This window comes from Lepus europaeus, chromosome 18 (genome assembly GCF_033115175.1).
Source record: "Lepus europaeus isolate LE1 chromosome 18, mLepTim1.pri, whole genome shotgun sequence".
In the NCBI taxonomy this organism is placed as follows: domain Eukaryota; kingdom Metazoa; phylum Chordata; class Mammalia; order Lagomorpha; family Leporidae; genus Lepus; species Lepus europaeus.
The window spans coordinates 780238-799390 of NC_084844.1; the positions used below are offsets into that span (position 1 = coordinate 780238).

A 19153-nucleotide genomic window follows, 5' to 3' on the forward strand; every position below is an offset into this window, starting at 1 on the left:
CGCCAGCACTCTGGTCCTGTTTCGGGCCCAAGGTGGCCCCGGGGGAGCAGTGAGGGGCACTGCCCGCTTCACACCAGCCCCCCGGGGCCCACTGTGCCTGTGCCAGGACTGTGGGCAGCCCCGGGCCTGACCTCCCTGGCAAGGGGCCAATGGCCATGGCTCCTGCGGGTGGTCCTGAGGCCGCTGCTGGGACTGCCCGTGTGGCTGTGGGTGAGGCTGGTTCTGTGCTCCTGGGCACGGGAACACCCTCCTCCCCAGGGCTCAGACGCAGAGGCCCCAGGGCCCCAGCAGAGGGGGAAGTTTCTGAGCAGGCCTGACGCAGGGCGCTTCCTGAGTCCAAGGGGAAGTGGCGGGCTCAAGTCCACGCAGGGGGCACCCAGGCCCCCTCCCAGGCCCAGATGCCCGTGGCTTTGGGGCCCCAGGTGAGACCCAGAGCCTCAGGCACACAGCTCGGGGAGCTCCCTTGGGGAGGTCACCCCTGTGGCCACAAGTCACAGGAAGGAGTCCGAGCCTGGGGCCTCCTCGGCAGCCCCTGGCGCTCCCTGCAGGTGCTGTCCCGGGGCGGGGGCTGTCCAGCTACCCCCGGTGGCGAGTTAGCGTCCACCAGGTCAGCCTGCATCCTGGGGTGCGAGAGCCCAGCCCTGCGGTCTCCTCTGGCCTTTCCTTGCTTAGACCACCCTGGGATGGAGGCACCCGCCACCCACAGGTGCGCTGACACCTGCTCTGCCCTGGCTGTGCGGGGAGCTCCGTCCAGGAGGGTCCCTGGACATCTGCTGCTCTGCTCTGGCTGCACAGCCAGCACTGGGGGCCACCGCCCAGGCTGACGCGGGTCGAGCCGTGGTCCCGGAGAGACATCAGAACCGGACCTCACTGGGTGAGGTGGCACTGGAGCAGCAGGGAGGAGGTTGTGGGGAGCACGGCCCTGCGGGCACCGCCGCCCGTCCACGCCCGGAGGGACAGGCCTGCTGAGACCCCGCACCGGAGTCCTGCTGATGCCGGACGCGATGCCGGGAGCCTCCAGCGGGGAGGGAGGGTGCAGGGGGCGCCTGCGCAAGGGGTGCGGCCAGGAGGGGCGCAGGGGCCGTGGCCCTGCACCCCCCGCGGGGCTTGTGCGAGTCCACAGCCCCAGACCTGCCCCTGGCGTTGTCCCCTGAGGTTCCCGGAGTGACTGTGGCTGCCCTGCAGCCCAGGGCGGTGCCGCAGTCAGCCCGGGGCGCCACACGCCTGGCGCCTGAACAACAGCTCCTTTCTCTCCCGGGCGCCCGAGGCCAGAGGCCAGGGTGCCAGCGGGCCCGGCTCCTCCTCCTCTCCTGCCCCCCTCCTCGCCGGCCTCGCCTCTGCACGTGCCGCCTGCGTGTCTTCCTCCTTCCAAGGGGACGCCTGCCCTTTGGAGCAGGGACCTTGTCCGCACACGCGGCCGCGTTCGGGGCTTGGGGGACAGGGTTCAGAGCCGACATGGGGCCTGGGCATCCCGCTGTGGGTGCCAGGATGCAAAACCAGCAGCCGAGCCCCTCCGCCGCTCCCTCAGCCTCCCTGGCCCGGCCTGGAGCTGATCCCCGGGGCCACTCAGACCCAGCCCTGCCCTGTGCTGCGAGGACAGGGCGCCTCCAGGCCAGGGCCAGCCTGTGTCCTCGGAGACCGAGAGCCCTGAGGACGGGCCGGAGCCGGGCGGGGGCAGAAGCCCCGGGTGCGGCGCCGGGGTGGGGGTGGGGGTGTGCAGAGCAGCAGGGCTGCGGACCCCACCTGAAGCCACAGGGCGTGGTCCAGGCGGGGTCCCGGTATTGTCCACCGGCCCGAGACCCGTCCCCAGTGCGGCAGCGCTGGCCGCTGCCCATCTGACGGCGGCAGAAGCCGGGTGCCCGACGGGGCGGGCGGGCCTGGTCCCTGTGGTCTTCCCAGGGACCCCGCCCGGCGCCAGCCCCGGACGTGCGGGTGCAGACCTACTGGGCGCCTTGGGGACCATGGCCCTGCTAGGGGACAGCCCCGTCGCCTCCGGTGCGTGACGACGCGTGTCTGGGGGCGGAGTGGGCCTCAGGCCCGCCCTGGACCCCCGCGGGGAATCGGGCGCGCGGGGAACGCCCACCCCCAGGGGCCCCCTCGGCGCCTGCGCACAGGAGGGGCGGAGGCGGGAAGAGGCCGGAACGCGGCGCCCGGGCTCCCGTTTCCGGCCGGCGGGACCCCAGAGCCGCACCGAGGGCGCCCGGACCGCGGGCGGCGGACTCGGTCGCTATGGCAACGCGGCGGGGCTGGGCGTCGCCCGGGGCCGGCGTTCCCGGTGAGGCGCGGGCGGTGGTCGCGGGGCGGCGCCGCGGGCGGGGTCGGGTCGGACCCAGGCGAGTGGCCCAGTGTGTGGGGGGGGGCAGGGGCGCGGCGGGGGCGCTGCGGGCCCCCCTGCCCGCCCACCTGTCCGCGCCGGAGCGCCCCGGCCTCGGCCCCTCTGGGGTCCCCGCCCCGTCCTGGTCCCGCTCAAGTCGGGCGGTTGGGGCTAGAAAATCGGTGAGGGAAACCGTGACTTTTAGGGTTGGTAGCTATTTGAAAGGCAGAGGTGCGGGGGGGGGAGCGAGAGCGCTGCCATCGGCGGGGTCACCCCCCAGGTGTCCCCAGCCGGGGACCTGGACCCCACGCGGGTCCCACACGGTGCGGGGCCGCCGACCCGGGCGCCCTCGCTGCCCTCCCGGCCACGGGCGGGGAGCTGGATCGGACCCCAGGGAACCCGGTGGACACCCGCGGGTTGGGCCGGTCACTGCTGGTTTAGCCTGGGTCACGTGTGTCCCTGTGGGACGTCGTGGGAGACGCCGTGGCCCGTGCAGGTGTTCGCTTTCTGAGGTTTCCCGAGTCCTCGCTGCGGGCCGTGGGGCTCCCAGCCCTGTGCCACTGCGCGAGGCCCTGGTTCAGAATCCGGGGTTGGCGCCGGGCGGGCTCATTGCTCCTTCCAGGCCGCGAGTCTGCCTGGGCGCTCACCCTGAGCCCGGCCAGCCCGCGCTGTGCTGTGCGCGCTGCTGCCCGCTGCCCCGGCGTGGTCCCTGCGGCCTGGAGCCTCCCACCTCGGCCTGGTTTCCGCGTATCCTCCGCTGTGCAGCCAGGGTTTCCCAGAGGCGCTGCGGTGGCTGTTACTGGTGGCCTCGCTGGTCTCCGTCCGGCCTGGTTTTGGTACACGGAGCATCTGTGTGGGTCCAAAAGTGGCCTGAGTCTGAGCGCGAAGCTCCGTGACCCTGGAGTTTCCCCTCCATTTTATTCCTGTCCTCCTCCTGTGCTGTCTTCCTGGAGGCATCAGTGATGGTTCAAGTCCTCGGGTTCCGGGTTCCTGCCTCCCTTGTGGGAAACCTGGGTAGAGTTGTTGGCTCCCGGCTTCTGCTGTCTCAGCCCTGCCTGGTGCAGCCGTCGGAGAGTGACCCAGTGGACAGAGCTCTTTCTCTGTCCCTGTCACTCTGCTAAGTAAAAGTTTCATAAAAATGAAAGAAAAAGAGAGGTGGTTGTCCTGGGTGTCTGCCCGCCGTCGTGCCCAGGTGGGGTGTTCATAAGTGCCTGGGGACTGGCTTATTTTCCTTTTTTAAGATTTTATTTATTTATTTGAGAGGTAGAGTTCCCGAGAGAGAGAAAGGTCTTCCATCTGCTGGTTCCCTCCCCAGATGGCTCTGGAGCCAGGAGCTGCTTCCGCGTCTGCCCTCACGGGTGCGGGGCCCAAGCACTTGGGCCGTCTCCCTCTGCTTCCCCAGGCCATAGCAGGGAGCTGGCTGGGAAGAGGAGCAGCCGGGATTTGAGCTGGTGTCTGTATGGGATGTTGGCACTGCGCTGTGGCGCCGGCCCTGGGGCTGACTTTGACCTTTCTAGGTGAGCCTTCTGCCGCTCGTCTGAATTTAAAATCTGCGGCTGCTTGTTTTCCCAGTTAGCTGCTGGCCAGATGTTTACCCTCAAACAGTGCTCCGTGCTAGTCAGCTGAACGTGAGTGTGGCTGACTCCTGTGTGCCCGGGAGGTTGTCCCGGGGCTCGGCAGGGCCCCACGTGGCTCGCTGCTCCCCTCTCTGCCCAGCTCGTGGGTTTGTGGCCGGGGGTCCTGCAGCCACGCCGGGCTGCTCAGGACGCTGCTCCTCTCCCAGGTACGGCCTTTTCAGACGGCCTGGGACATCCCGTGGGCTGAGCCCTCTCTGAGGTGTGCATCCACTCGAAGAGGGGCTTGGCATTGGCAGGGCTGGCGGCCTTGGCCCTGGCAGGACCTGTGCAGACGTCCGAGTCCTCTCCTGACCGGAAGCGCGGCCTTCCGGGCCTCACGCTCCGCACGCAGGAAGCCCCGCAGGGCCTGCCCGCCCAGTCCCACCCCAGGTGAGGGAGCGCCGGCGCTGCTGCGTTCCCCACCGGCCTAACCCGCGCGGGCTGGCTGAGGTGCTGTGTGCGGCCTGGGTGTGGGTGGCTCAGAGGGGCCCGCTGGCTGCCCTCACGCGGGAGACGATGGCTTTCCTGAGGGGCTCCAGCTGCCTTGCAGACCTGACAGGTAAACTTGCCGAGACCTCCAGCAGATCAGAGGCCCCTTGTGTGCGTCCACGTACATCTGTTCTGAGAGGCAGAGAGCCCTTCCTGGTTCACTCCTCAAATGCCAGCGGCCGGGGCTGGGCAGGCTGAAGCCTGGGGCTAGACGCGACCCAGGTGGCCTACGTGAGTGCAGGGACTCGGCCACTGGAGCCATCACCTCTGCCTCCCCAGGTCTCGTTGGAAGGAAGCTGGCGTCACACGCAGGCACTCTGACGTGGGACGAGGACGTCGTAACCGCTGAGCGCCGCCCGGAGCTTAGCGTTCTAGAACAGACATGAGCGCGCCCTGCCCTGTGCCATCCCTCCCCTGCGATGCCACTGCCTCTCCGGGGGACCGCGGCCCCGCCGTGAGTGCCGTCGGCACAGGCCCCTGCCCTCCGGAGAGCTGGGCCCGCAGCCATCTGCCGCTGCAGACGTGCTGGGTCCTGACTCTGAGTCTGTGATGGCAAAGCTGATTAATCTGAGCCTGGGGCTCTGGGGATTTATCTCCTGGGAGCTTGTGTGCAGCAGGGAGGTGCGGCGCCCTGGTGGAGGGAAAGGGCCAGTCCTGGGGGAGGGGACCCCTCCCGGGCGACCCGGGGGACGCTGGGGAACGCGTGGAGTCACTGCCGCCCTGGGGGAGGGGAGAACCGCAGGAGAGACCTCCCCCCAAAGCTCCAGAAGGTCAGTGGCTGCCACTCTCACAGGCTTCCGTAGGGGGGCCTGGCTGGACAGAACCGCCCCAGGCCCCGGGGCCTGTGAGCAGAGAGCAGCGTGTGCCCAGGGCCTGCTAGGAACAGCTGACGTCCAGGGGAGCTGTGGGCAGTGCAGGCCGCTCCGGGCCTGGGGGTCTGTGCGCTGTGCTAGCGAGTTGAACCCCACTCTGGGAATGGCCAGGCACCGCGCGTACTCTAGGCAGGGCAGCACCCGTAGGCGGCGGGAAGAGGTGAGCCTGGTGGCAGGGACCCGGCACAGGACAGGGTGCGCCTGTGGTCCCCAGAGACCTCGTAGACCGCCCCGTGCATCTCTGCAGAGGGCTGTTGTAGTGGCCCACGGGCGCTGAGTCATCGGAAAGCCCGGTGACGTTGGCAGCGCCGTGTTGTGTGTCTGCTGATGTTCTGGTTGTTTCCCTGGGGCCGAGCGGGGCAAGTGCCTGGCTGAACTGCATGTGCTTCTGTGGCTCGGCCTGGCTGGGCGGTGGAGCTGCTACACCGGAGTCAGGGCCGGGGCACGGAAGGTGAGGGAGGGTTTCTGGGAGTGGTATCTGAGTTGGGGTCCGGTGGCAGAGGGGCCTGCGTGAGGCTGGGAGAGGCCTCCCAGGGAGACGGCAGGTGCAGCCCAGGTGCTGCTGGGGCTCCCACAGCGTGGCCCCGGCTCTGAGGAGCGTGGCAAGGGTTGGCAGGTGCCTCAGGGTCCAGGTCTTTTTTTTTTTAAGATTTATTTTTATTTATTTGAAAGAGTTACACAGAGAAGGAGAGGCAGAGAGAGAGATCTTCCATCTGTTGGTTCACTCTCCAGTTGTCTACAACGGCCAGAGCTGAGCTGATCCGAAGCCGGGAGCCAGGAGCTTCTTCTAGGTCTCCCATGTGGGTGCAGGGGCCCAAGGACTTGGGCATCTTCTACTGCTTTCCCAGGCCATAGCAGAGAGCTGGATCGGAAGTGGAGCAGCTGGGGCTTGAACCAGCGCCCATATGGGATGGCGCTGTAGGCAGTGGTTTTACCCGCTTCACCACAGCGCTGGCCCCAGGGTCCAGGTCTTCTGAGTGGAATGGGCAGCCCTGGGTAGGCATTTTGAAGCCTCCTTTGGCGGCCACAAGTAGGTAGTGCGGAGCAGAGAGCCGGTTCAGGGGTCCTGCTGGAGGTGTGGGTGCAGGCCGAGAGACAGCAGGTCAAGGCTGCTTCCGGATGGTGGTGCTGTTGAAGGAGGCCGCAGCCTGGGGTTGGTCTGTTCATTCTGGCGGGGAGGGGAGCCTGGCGGTGCTTCTGAGGGGCTGTGCCTCTGGGCCCTGCCCTGTGTGTGTGTGTGTGAGAGAGAGAGAGACAGACAGACAGACAAACAGACAGGGACCGCAGAGCATCCCTGCTGCAGAGCCTGGTGGGAGAGGCATCACCTGAGGACGCTGAGCGGATCTGGCTTGCTAGCAACGTGACCGTTCTTAACGGGTGGGGCCGGCAGGTGCCTGGGGCAATGACCACAGAGCAGGCCTGTGCAGCGCCTCACCTGTCCAGTCCCATCGCAGCGGCCACTTTGTTGGAGCTGCGTAGCAGACCTATAGCCTAGGTCTGCCAAGCCCTGTCCTATGTGCTCATCGCCCCAGAGCTTCCTTCAGCCCGAATGCCTTGCCAAGGAGGCCTGTGCTCTTCCCGGCGGGCGGCGCGGGCTGTGTGTGCAGTCCTCTGGCAGCCATCGGGTCGTGTTCGCAGGGGCCTTCGGCGCCCGTCCTCAGCTTTGCCGTCCTGGTCTTTCTGGGTGCTGGTCCCTCCTGTGCTGCTCAGGGCAGCGGAGGGCACCCAGCAGGCACACAGCTGTGCCCCCAGCAGGCACCACAGCTTCTTCAGTCCTGGGCTGTGTTGGGATCCTCCACATCCTGGAGACAATTTCTGCTTTAATTTCCTTGCTGTTCCCACAGTGTCGCTCTGGGTGCTGCTGCTGGTGTCACGTGGGGGTGCTGTGGACACACAGCTGTGAGAGGTGGTGGTCTCGCTGACCCCTGGGAGGCTGCTGGCTGGCTCCGGAATTCTCAAGTTAATGTGGAACATACACACATGACGGAAACCCTGTGACGTGCGGTTATCTTGTTCCTGTGTCCGAGTTTTACGTCCGAGCCCCTGCCGCACCTTGGCCGGGAGCGGGGGCGGTGCCGGTGGTAGAGCAGCCCTCGCTGGCTTTGCGCCTGAGGTCTGGCGCACTTTACAGCCCTGAGAGCTGCGTGCGGCCTCTTCCCTCGCAGGGTCTGGGAGTGAGTGGACAGGGCCTGAGACAGTGGTTGATTTTATATATGTATCTAAAAACCTGGGGTCGGCGTTGGGGCACAGCAGGTGAAGTTGTCACCTGGACGCCGGCATCCCACATGGGCGCAGGCTCAAGTCCCAGCTGCTCCACTTCCCATCCAGCTCCCTGCTAAAGGCCTGGGAAGGCCTGGGAAGACAATGGAGGATGGCCTAATCGCTTGGGTCCCTCCACCCACGTGGGAGACCCGGAAGAAAATCCTGGTTCCTGGCTTCGGCCTGGCCTAGTCCCGGCCATTGTGGCCATCTGGGGAGTGAACCAGCAGATGGAAGACCTCATTGTCTTTCTCTCCCCCTCCCCCTCTTTCGAATTAATAAGTAAATCTTTAAAAAAATCTATTAAAAATTTATTTAAGAGACAAACAATGTACACAGGGCTCCCATCTGCTGGTTTACTCCCCAGATGCCCGTGGGGCTGAAGCTGGGAGCCGGGGACTCAGCCCAAGGCTCTCACGGGGCTGGCAGATGTCCAGGTACTTGAGCCATCAGCACGGCCTCCTGGGGCCTGCTTTAGCAGGAGGCTGTAATCAGGAGCCAGAGCCAGGCCTGAGCCCAGGCAGCTCCAGTGTGGGCCGCAGGTGTCTCAACCAGTGTCAGCTGCTGGACCAAATGCCCACCCCTTCTTCTTAAGACCCACTAGGGGCTGGCGCCGTGGCTTAACAGGCTAATCCTCCGCCTCGCGGCGCCGGCACACCGGGTTCTAGTCCCGGTGGGGGCGCCGGATTCTGTCCTGGTTGCCCCTCTTCCAGGCCAGCTCTCTGCTATGGCCCAGGAAGGCAGTGGAGGATGCCTTGGGCCCTGCACCCGCGTGAGAGACCAGAAGCACCTGGCTCCTGGCTTCGGATCAGCGCAGTGTGCCGGCTGCAGCGGCCATTGGAGGGTGAACCAACGGCAAAAAGGAAGACCTTTCTCTCTGTCTTTCTCTCTCACTATCCACTCTGCCTGTCCAAAAAAAAAAAAAAAAAAAAAAACAAAAAACCACTAGGGGGTGCGTTGTGGCACAGTGGGTTAAGCTGCCACCTGTGATATTGGCATCTCATATGTGCACCAGTTTGAGTCCCAGCTGTTCCACTTCCAATCCAGCTCTCTACTGTGGCCTGGGAAAGCAGTGGAAGACGGCCTGAGTGCTTGGGCCCCTGCACCCACGTGGGAGACCTGGATGGAGTTCCTGGCTCCTGGGCATTGCAGCCATCGGGGGAGTGAACCAGCGGATGAGGATCTTTCTCTCTCCTCTCCTTTCTCTGTAACTCTGCTTTTCAGATAAATAAAATAAATCTTTAAAAAAAAAAAAAAAAAAGACAACCCGCTTTCCAGGAATCAGACTGGTTGCATTCTCTGGGATGAGACTGACGGGGAGACACGCACACCGCCCCCCCCCCCCCCCCGCCTCTGTGGCACAGCGGGCTGAAGCTGCTGCTGTGTCGCCTGCATCCCATGTAGAGGGCTGCCTGCTGCACTTCCCATCCAGCTCCCGGCTGACGCAGCCGGGCAGGCAGCAGGCGATGGCCAGCTGCTCGGGACCCTGCAACTTGGCGGGACACCTGGATGCAGTTCCTGGCTCCTGGCTGTTGGGGCATCTGGGAGTGAACCAAGTGCAAGACCTCTCTCTCTGTAACTCTTTCAAATAAAAAATCATTTTTTAAAGATTTATTTATTTGAAGTCAGAGTTACACAGAGAAAAAAGGAGAGGCAGAGAGAGGGAGAGAGGTCTTCCATCCGCTGGTTCACTCCCCAATTGGCTGCAACAGTTGGAGCTGTGCCGATCCCAAGCCAGGAGGCAGGAGCTTCTTCTGGGTCTCCCATGTGGGTGCAGGAGCCCAAGGACTCAGGCCATTTTCCGCTGCTTTCCCAGGCTGTAGCAGAGAGCTGGATTGAAAGTGGAGCAGCCAGTACTCGAACCAGTGCCCATATGGGATGCCGGTGCTGCAGGCAGTGGCTTTACCCACTATGCCACAGCGCCAGCCCCCCAAAATAATTTTTTAAAAAGTCTCTTTCAGGGACAGTTCTGTGGCATAAAAGGTAAAGCCGCCACCTGCAGCACCAGCATCCCATATGGGCACCAGTTAGAGTCCTGGCTGCTCCAGTTCCGATCCAGCTCTCTGCTGTGGCCTGGGAAAGCAGTGGAAGATGGCTCAAGTCCTTGGGCCCCTGCACCCGCATGGGAGACCTGGAAGAATCTCCAGGCTCCTGGCTCAGGTTCAGCGCAGCTCCGGTCATTGCTGCCATTTGGGGAGTGAACCAGCGGATAGAAGACCTCCCGCCCTCTCTCTGCCTCTCCTTTCTCTGTGTAACTCTGACTTTAAAATAAATAAATAAATCTTTGTGTCTCTCTGCCTTTCAAATAAATAAAAAAAAATCTTAACAATAGTCTCTGCTGAGCCCTGCTGAAAAAGCACTTTTGGGGCAGGACCATGTTCTGGTGCCTCCGTGCCCCTGGTGTCCCCCGGCCGTGGGCCTGGCTGGATGGCACCATTCCGCGGCCGGTCCCTGGCAGGTGCAGAACCTGTAGGCACTTGCTGGCAGTTTGGCGAAGTAGTTTTGTGCTGTTGACTCCAAGAATGAGAAAGCTGGATTGGTGTTGTGCGTCCTTTTTCCTTTGTGTGTATCGTTATTTCACTGTGCACACAGGGGAGTCCATGCTCGAGAAAAGCATGCAAACTTTATTTTTTTTAAGATTTATTTATTTGAAAGGTAGAGTTACAGAGAGGCAGAAGCAGAGAGAGATCTTCATCCATGGTTCATGGCCCAAATGGCCACAACGGCCAAAGCTCGGTCGATCTGAAGCCAGGAGCTCACCTGGTTCTCCCACGTGGGTGCAGGGGCCCAAGGACTTGGCCATCTTCTACTGCTTTCCCAGGCCACAGCAGAGCTGGATCCGAAGTGGAGCAGCGGGACTAGAACCAACGCCCATGTGGGATGCTGGCACTGCCGGCAGTGGCTTTACCCACTACGCCATCCACTACGCCACAGCGCCAATCCTGCATCATTGTTTCCTGATTTCATTTTTCCTAGCACCTTATTTTTGTTGTTTCGCCAAAGTATCAGTGGTGACTGATTGGAAATAAGCGGTCCGGGGAGGCTGATCCTGGATGGGGTCCCCAGCCCCAGGGGAGGAGTGTGGCTGGGCGGGGCCGTGGCTGAGTCCCAGCTCAGCCAGCAGCTCCTTCTGCAGCTGTGCTGTGGAGCCTGCTCCATAGGTGCGCACAGCCTGTGTCCGAGGTCTGGGCCGCCCCCGTCCCCAGACCCAGGTGTGACCAGTTTCCGTGACCCTGGGAACCGTGGAGGGTCTGAGGTGGGCTTGGTGGAAGGAGCTCGACCCTGACCCGCCTGTGCTGCCTTCTCTTACAGCTGCCGCCATGGTGCAGCTGTGCTCGCAGTCGGCCATGAACGAGCTGCTGTCGCGCAAGGAGGAGGAGTGGAGGGCGCTGCAGGCGCAGCGTGCCCGGCTGCAGGAGGCGGCCGTGCAGGAGGCGCAGGGCCGGCTGCGGCGCCTGCAGGAGGACTTCATCTACAACCTGCAGGTGCTGCAGGAGCGGGACAGTGAGCTGGAGCGCTGTGACGCCGCCTTGGCCCAGGCCCGCGGCCGGGAGGAGGCCCGGCAGGCCGAGCTGAGCGAGCTCAAGATAGAGGTGGCCAAGCTGCGGCAGGCGCTCGCTGTGGAGGCCCGGCAGCGCGAGGAGCTGCAGCGGCAGCACCAGCTGATGCAGCAGGAGCATCGCCTGGAGCTGGAGCGAGTGCACAGGTGAGGGTGTGGCCCGGAGCAGGGCGCAGGCTGATCGTGTGGTGGCTCTGAGTGTCTGTGGGAGAGCAGTCCTGTGGTCACACACTCTTCGAGCGTCAAGACTGCTTTAAATCACTTTTTTAAAACCACAGAAGTGGGATACCCCTGTTTGAGAGAGGCAGTTCTTAGGGAAGACAGCGAGGGGAGTCATTGAGAGCCGCGGGAGAGCCCTGTGTGCTCCCCAGCCTGCAGCCTGCTCTGGGGCTCCCGGCCTCCTTTGTCTTTGCTTCACGTCGGGACGCTGGGTGCGGCACGTCCTTTTCCTGGCTCTCTCCTGAGGGTTGGCGCAGTGATCAGAAGGCCTCCCGTGGGCGTGACTGGCTGCAGGACGGTGTTCACCAGGTCAGCTGCAAGGAGAGGAGACCACGTCCGTGGGTGCAAAGCCGCTTGTCTGAGCCAGACCTCTCGGGGCCTGGCCTCCTGCAGGAACCCACAGGCGTGGCGGCCAGGGCTCCCGCAAGGAACCTGCCTGTCACAGGAAGCGCGGTCGGGGGCCCGGGGTAGGCACAGTCCATCTGTGTGTCACCTGCCAGCGCGGCCACTGGACCCCGGCAGCGCTGCCTATGCAGCGCTCACACCCACGACGCCTGCCCAGGGGAGCCGGTGGGGGTCGGCGTCTGCAGCACCCAGCCCGCGTGCGCGTTGGTGTTCGGTTCCCCCTGCTGCTGTAGGCCGGGCGTTGGCTGTCTCCCTGTGTGGCCAGCTGTCCTCCACGCAGTGGGTGACCTTCTTCCTCATAAAATGTTTACTTATTTATGTTCATCTGCTTGAAGGCAGAGCGGCAGAGACAGCAGAGCGCCGCGTCGCTCTGTGACGTCCCAGCCCGCCCGTCCCTGCTCTCCAGGCTCAGGATGTGGTCAGCTTGCCTTCCCCTTGACTAGAGCACCTGAGAGGAGCTGGGGGGGGACAGCTGGGGGGGGTGCTGGGGGGGAGATGCTGGGGGGGACAGCTGGGGGGGATGCTGGGGGGGAGATTCTGGGGGGGACAGCTGAGGGGGGAGGAGCTGAGGGGGGACAGCTGGGGGGGGATGCTGGGGGGGACAGCTGAGGGGGGACAGCTGGGGGGGACAGCTGGGGGGGACAGCTGAGGGGGGAGGAGCTGAGGGGGACAGCTGGGGGGGAATGCTGGGGGGGGAGATGCTGGGGTGGGACAGCTGAGGGGGGAGGAGCTGAGGGGGACAGCTGGGGGGGACAGCTGAGGGGGAGGAGCTGAGGGGGACAGCTGGGGGGGATGCTGGGGGGGAAGAGCTGGGGGGACAGCTGAGGGGGGAGATGCTGGGGGGGCAGCTGGGGGGGACAGCTGGGGGGGAAGAGCTGAGGGGGACAGCTGGGGGGGAGATGCTGGGGGGGGACAGCTGGGGGGGACAGCTGAGGGGGGAGGAGCTGAGGGGGACAGCTGAGGGGGACAGCTGAGGGGGACAGCTGGGGGGGACAGCTGGGGGGGATGCTGGGGGGGATGCTGGGGGGACAGCTGAGGGGGACAGCTGGGGGGGAGATGCTGGGGTGGGACAGCTGAGGGGGGAGGAGCTGGGGGGGATGCTGGGGGGGACAGCTGGGGGGGATGCTGGGGGGGGACAGCTGAGGGGGGAGGAGCTGAGGGGGACAGCTGGGGGGAATGCTGGGGGGGAAGAGCTGGGGGGACAGCTGGGGGGGATGCTGGGGGGGACAGCTGAGGGGGGAGGAGCTGAGGGGGACAGCTGGAGGGGGATGCTGGGGGGGCAGCTGGGGGGGAACTGTGGAGGGGGAAAGCTGGGGGGGAAATGCTGAGGGGGGAGGAGCTGAGGGGGACAGCTGAGGGGGGAGGAGCTGAGGGGGACAGCTGGGGGGGATGCTGGGGGGGCAGCTGGGGGGAACTGTGGAGGGGGAAAGCTGGGGGGGAAATACTGAGGGGGGAAGAGCTGAGGGGGGACAGCTGGGGGGGATGCTGGGGGGGCAGCTGGGGGGAACTGTGGAGGGGGAAAGCTGGGGGGGAATACTGAGGGGGGAAGAGCTGAGGGGGGAAATGCTGATGGGGGAGGAGCTGAGGGGAAGAGCTGAGGGGGAAATGCTGAGGGGGGGATGCTGGGGGGGAAATGCTGAGGGGGGACAGCTGAGGGGGGGATGCTGGGGGGGAAATGCTCAGGGGGGGCAGCTCAGGGGGGCAGCTGTGGGGGAAGAGCTGGGGGGAAGAGCTGATGGGGGAGGAGTTGGGGGACAAGAGCTGAGGGGGAAATGCTGAGGGGGGGACAGCTGGGGGGGAACTGTGGAGGGGGAGCCACTGAGAGGGGAGGTTTGTTTCACCTTAGAGTGTGGTGGTTCACAGCCCAAGACTAGGTGGCCCCCTTGGTGTGACAGCTGATGGAGGCCAACAGTGGTGGAGTGGGTGTGGAGGGATGATCGTGGGGCTGGCCAGGAAGTAGAGAGGGAGAGACACACACACACACGTACACACACATGTACACACACACGTACACATGCATACACACATGTACACATGCGCACACACATGTACACATGCACACACACATGTACACATGTACACACACACGCATACACGCACTGTGCCAGACTCAGCTCGGCCTTGATAACCAACCCCGGGGCTGGGGCTGTGGTGCAGTGGGTTACGCTGCCGCCTGTGACACCAGCGTCCCGCAGCCTAGCACCGGTTCCGGTCCGGCTGATCCGCGTCCAGACCAGCTCTCTGCTAGTGCTCCTGAGAAGGCAGCCGCAGATGGCGTAGGTGCTTGGGCCTCTGCCGCCCACATGGGAGGTTTGGATGGAGGTCCTAGCTTCTGGCTTCAGCCTGGCCCAACCCCAGCTGTTGTAGATACTTGGAGAGAACCAGCAGATGGAAAATCTGTCACTCTGCAGTTCGAGTAAATTACAGAAATTTTTTTAAAAAAGTAAGAATCACCAACCGCAGGTGTATGTTTGGGACACTGCTCGGGACACTGGCGTGCCTGAGTCCAGGCTCCGGTTTTGTTTTTTTTTAAGATTTATTTTATTCATTTCAAAGCGTTACAGAGAGAGGTGGAGACAGAGAGAGAAGTCTTCCATCCGCTGGATCACTCCCCAGTTGGCCACAATGGCTGGAGCTGCGCCAATCCAAAGCCAGGAGCCAGGAGCTTCTTCTGTGTCTCTCACGTGGGTGCAGGAGCCCAAGGACTTGGCCATCTTCTACTGCTTTCCCAGGCCACAGCAGAGAGCTGGATTGGAGCAGCTGGGACTCAAACTGGCGCCCATATGGGATGCCAGCGCTTCAGGCCAGGGCATTAACCAGCTGCACCACAGCCAGCCCCCCTGGCTCCAGTTCTGATCCAGCTCCTGCCAGTGCACACGCTGGGGGCAGGAGGTGACGGCTCAAGACTTGCGTCCCTGCCCTTCCTGTGGGAGCCCTGGATTGGTGTGGGGTCTCCTAGCGTCTGCCTAGCCCAGTCCCAGCTGTTACAGGCATTTGGGGAGTGAACCAGAAGCAGATAGAAGACCTCCATGTCTGTCTCTCTTTCTCTTTGCCTTTCAAATAAACAAGAATTTTAAAAAGAAATAACCAACCCTTTCCTGAGAGCCACCTTCCAAGGGTGGGCCCTCCCTGTCCCAAAGACCTAGCAGCCCCACCTCCTAGATCAAGTCTCCGCCCTCCATTAGATTCAGTCCATCAGCAGACGGTGTGGGTGTGGGCTGCGGTGCAGGGTTCGCAGCAGCAGACTGGGTGTGGGTGTGGGCTGCGGTGCAGGGTTCGCAGCAGCAGACTGGGTGTGGGTGTGGGCTCCGGTGCAGGGTTTGCAGCAGCACACTGGGTGTGGGTGTGGGCTGTGGTGCAGGGTTCGCAGCAGCAGACGGTGTGGGTGTGGGCTCCGGTGCAGGGTTCGCAGCAGCAGACGGTGTGGGTGTGGGCTGCGGTGCAGGGTTCGCAGCAGCAGACGGTGTGGGTGTGGGCTCCGGTGCAGGGTTCGCAGCAGCAGACGGTGTGGGTGTGGGCTCCGGTGCAGGGTTCGCAGCAGCAGACGGTGTGGGTGTGGGCTGCGGTGCAGGGTTCGCAGCAGCAGACTGGGTGTGGGCTCCGGTGCAGGGTTCGCAGCAGCAGACGGTGTGGGTGTGGGCTGCGGTGCAGGGTTCGCAGCAGCAGACGGTGTGGGTGTGGGCTGCGGTGCAGGGTTTGCAGCAGCAGACGGTGTGGGTGTGGGCTGCGGTGCAGGGTTCGCAGCAGCAGACTGGGTGTGGGCTGCGGTGCAGGGTTCGCAGCAGCAGACTGGGTGTGGGTGTGGGCTGTGGTGCAGGGTTCGCAGCAGCAGACTGGGTGTGGGTGTGGGCTGCGGTGCAGGGTTCACAGCAGCAGACGGTGTGGGTGTGGGCTGCGGTGCAGGGTTCGCAGCAGCAGACTGGGTGTGGGCTGCGGTGCAGGGTTCGCAGCAGCAGACTGGGTGTGGGTGTGGGCTCCGGTGCAGGGTTCGCAGCAGCAGACGGTGTGGGTGTGGGCTGCGGTGCAGGGTTCGCAGCAGCAGACGGTGTGGGTGTGGGCTGCGGTGCAGGGTTCGCAGCAGCAGACGGTGTGGGTGTGGGCTGCGGTGCAGGGTTCGCAGCAGCAGACTGGGTGTGGGCTCCGGTGCAGGGTTCGCAGCAGCAGACGGTGTGGGTGTGGGCTGTGGTGCATGGTTCGCAGCAGCAGACTGGGTGTGGACTGCGGTGCAGGGTTCGCAGCAGCAGACTGGGTGTGGGTGTGGGCTGCGGTGCAGGGTTCGCAGCAGCAGACTGGGTGTGGGTGTGGGCTGCGGTGCAGGGTTCGCAGCAGCAGACGGTGTGGGTGTGGGCTCCGGTGCAGGGTTCGCAGCAGCAGACGGTGTGGGTGTGGGCTGCGGTGCAGGGTTCGCAGCAGCAGACTGGGTGTGGGTGTGGGCTGCGGTGCAGGGTTCGCAGCAGCAGACTGGGTGTGGGTGTGGGCTGCGGTGCAGGGTTCGCAGCAGCAGACGGTGTGGGTGTGGGCTGCGGTGCGGGGTTCGCAGCAGCGGGAAGCTCGGTCAGAAGTCAGGTACTGGGGCGTAGACTGGCACGCCCGGAGACCTGGGCCTTCCTTGTGGCTGTAAATGTGCTGTGCCACAGCACCCCCTCTCAGCAGACAGAAACAGCTTCCATCCATTGGTTCATTCCCCAGATGACCACCATGGTTGGTTTCAGTCCAGGCTGAAGCCAGGAACTGCTGCGGTCTGCCACGTGGGTGCAGGGGTCCAGGAGCTGTGGCCGTCTACTGCTGCTTTCCCCAGGCACATTTGTAGGGGGGGCGGGAGTCGGAGCAGCCGAGACCCGAACTGCAGCTCGGATGTGGGATCTGGCGTTGCAGTGGTGGCTTAACCCACCGTGCCGCACGCCGCCCAGCATGGCTTTTCTTAATGCCGTGTTTTGTCACCACAGTGACAGGAATGGCGAGGTTGAACACCATCGGGAACAGTATGAAAGTCTGAAGTGGAAGCTGCAGAGAAAACTCGAGGAGCTCGACGGGGAGCTTGCTCTGCAGAGACAGGTACGGGCTGTGGGCGTCGGCCTAACCTGCAGTCACTCGCACACACCTGCTGCCTCAGTCCCCTCCCTAGCAAGGGGGTGACTTCCCTGAGTGGCGTTTACTCGCCCCTGGTTTCCCATAGCTGAAACGTTAGGATGCGAAGTCAGCACGTGTTCTGTGTGAGAGGAGACGTGATAACAAATGAGGGGGCGTGCTTGTGAAGGTGCGGTCACTGAGGGAGCTGCAGCTCTTTGTCTACCCACCCTGTGTTTCTGTTCGTCTTCAGCGTCTCAGTGGGCCATGGTCCTTAAGCTGATGGGGTGGCCCAGCCTTCGTCCTGTCAGGCCTGCGGCATTCACGCTCCTGCCTGGATTGGGCTGTTGTAATTAGACACAGACCTAAACTCGGGGCATGGCAACCCTAAAACACACCCTAAGGGGTCCCCTGTATGCCGGACACACTTGCTCCCTCACCTCCATGTGGACAGTAGGGCAGTTCCCCTTGGTAGTTGGGGCCAGTGGCCCTAGCCGGCCCTGTAACCTCTCTGAGCCTGCTGACCCAGGGGTATGGAGGTCCGAAGTGGCCAGTGGCATCTTTACTTCCAGTTCAGAGGAGTTGTTGCCGTGCCCCCTGGAGGAAGCGTCCTCTTTCTGGAACCAAGACCTCTAGGCTGGCAGAGTAGAAAGTTGCAGGAACATGAAGCAGAATTTTGATAGTGAGTCAGTGGGGTCAAAGCCAGTGGTACTGTTCCTTTTTCCACCCCTCGATTCCTGGACATGTGAGTCCTGACTGATGGGGGCGCAGTGCCATACTGGACCCCAAATCAGAGCATGTACAGCCTTCTGGAGACCCTGCAGCTGTGGCTGCCCAGCTGGTCCTGTCATTGTGCCTCCAGCACTCTGGAGCCAGCACTTCAGGACGGTGAGGAAGAGGTGAGACCAGTGAGTTGCACAAGCCCGAGCCCACAGCCACCCTTGATTGTGGTGCCGTGAGGTCCTGGGTCAGGAGCAGTGCTGTGTGGACCACCTGGAGTGGGTCGGCGTCCTGTGGTCGCACAGGTGGAGGTCCTGGGTCAGGAGCAGTGCTGTGTGGACCACCTGGCAGTGGGTCGGCGTCCTGTGGTCGCACAGGTGGAGGTCCTGGGTCAGGAGCAGTGCTGTGTGGACCACCTGGCAGTGGGTCGGCGTCCTGTGGTCCCACAGGTGGAGGTCCTGGGTCAGGAGCGGTGCTGTGTGGACCACCTGGAGTGGGTCGGCGTCCTGTGGTCGCACAGGTGGAGGTCGTGGGTCAGGAGCAGTGCTGTGTGGACCACCTGGCAGTGGGTCGGGCGTCCTGTGGTCCCACAGGTGGAGGTCCTGGGTCAGGAGCAGTGCTGTGTGGACCACCTGGCAGTGGGTCGGGCGTCCTGTGGTCCCACAGGTGGAGGTCGTGGGTCAGGAGCAGTGCTGTGTGGACAACCTGGCAGTGGGTCGGCGTCCTGTGGTAGCACTGGTGGAGGTCGTGGGTCAGGAGCAGTGCAGTGTGGACCACCTGGCAGTGGGTCGGCGTCCTGTGGTCGCACAGGTGGAGGTCCTGGGTCAGGAGCAGTGCAGTGTGGACCACCTGGCAGTGGGTCGGCGTCCTGTGGTCGCACAGGTGGAGGTCGTGGGTCAGGAGCGGTGCTGTGTGGACCACCTGGCAGTGGGTCGGGCGTCCTGTGGTCGCACAGGTGGAGGTCCTGGGTCAGGAGCAGTGCTGTGTGGACCACCTGGCAGTGGGTCGGCGTCCTGTGGTCGCACAGGTGGAGGTCGTGGGTCAGGAGCAGTGCAGTGTGGACCACCTGGCAGTGGGTCGGCGTCCTGTGGTCCCACAGGTGGAGGTCGTGGGTCAGGAGCAGTGCTGTGTGGACCACCTGGCAGTGGGTCGGCGTCCTGTGGTCCCACAGGTGGAGGTCGTGGGTCAGGAGCAGTGCTGTGTGGACCACCTGGCAGTGGGTCAGCGTCCTGTGGTCCCACAGGTGGAGGTCCTGGGTCAGGAGCGGTGCCGTGTGGACCACCTGGCAGTGGGTCGGCGTCCTGTGGTCCCACAGGTGGAGGTCGTGGGTCAGGAGCAGTGCTGTGTGGACCACCTGGCAGTGGGTCGGCGTCCTGTGGTCGCACAGGTGGAGGTCCTGGGTCAGGAGCAGTGCAGTGTGGACCACCTGGCAGTGGGTCGGCGTCCTGTGGTCGCACAGGTGGAGGTCGTGGGTCAGGAGCAGTGCAGTGTGGACCACCTGGCAGTGGGTCGGGCGTCCTGTGGTCGCACAGGTGGAGGTCCTGGGTCAGGAGCAGTGCTGTGTGGACCACCTGGCAGTGGGTCGGCGTCCTGTGGTCCCACAGGTGGAGGTCCTGGGTCAGGAGCAGTGCAG

At 63.9% G+C, this 19153-nt stretch overlaps 1 protein-coding gene across 10 annotated transcripts in view; it reads left to right on the forward strand.

Annotated features, from left to right (window-relative positions):
- The first annotated feature begins 2198 nt into the window (after positions 1-2198).
- Positions 2199-19153, forward strand: part of CCDC57 (coiled-coil domain containing 57) — an 84338-nt gene continuing 67383 nt past the window's right edge. For 9 of the 10 annotated variants that reach the window (XR_009864303.1, XR_009864304.1, XM_062175671.1 and 6 more), the window contains exons 1-3: positions 2199-2275; positions 10863-11256; positions 16680-16788. Coding sequence is in view for 8 of the 10 variants with exons in the window: in XM_062175671.1 (XP_062031655.1) it covers positions 2230-2275; positions 10863-11256; positions 16680-16788 (549 nt within the window). In the remaining 2 variants the exon portion in view is untranslated. Of the gene's footprint in view, positions 2276-4803; positions 4874-10862; positions 11257-16679; positions 16789-19153 lie in introns of those variants that run through there. The other variant, XM_062175672.1, reaches the window with a different exon arrangement.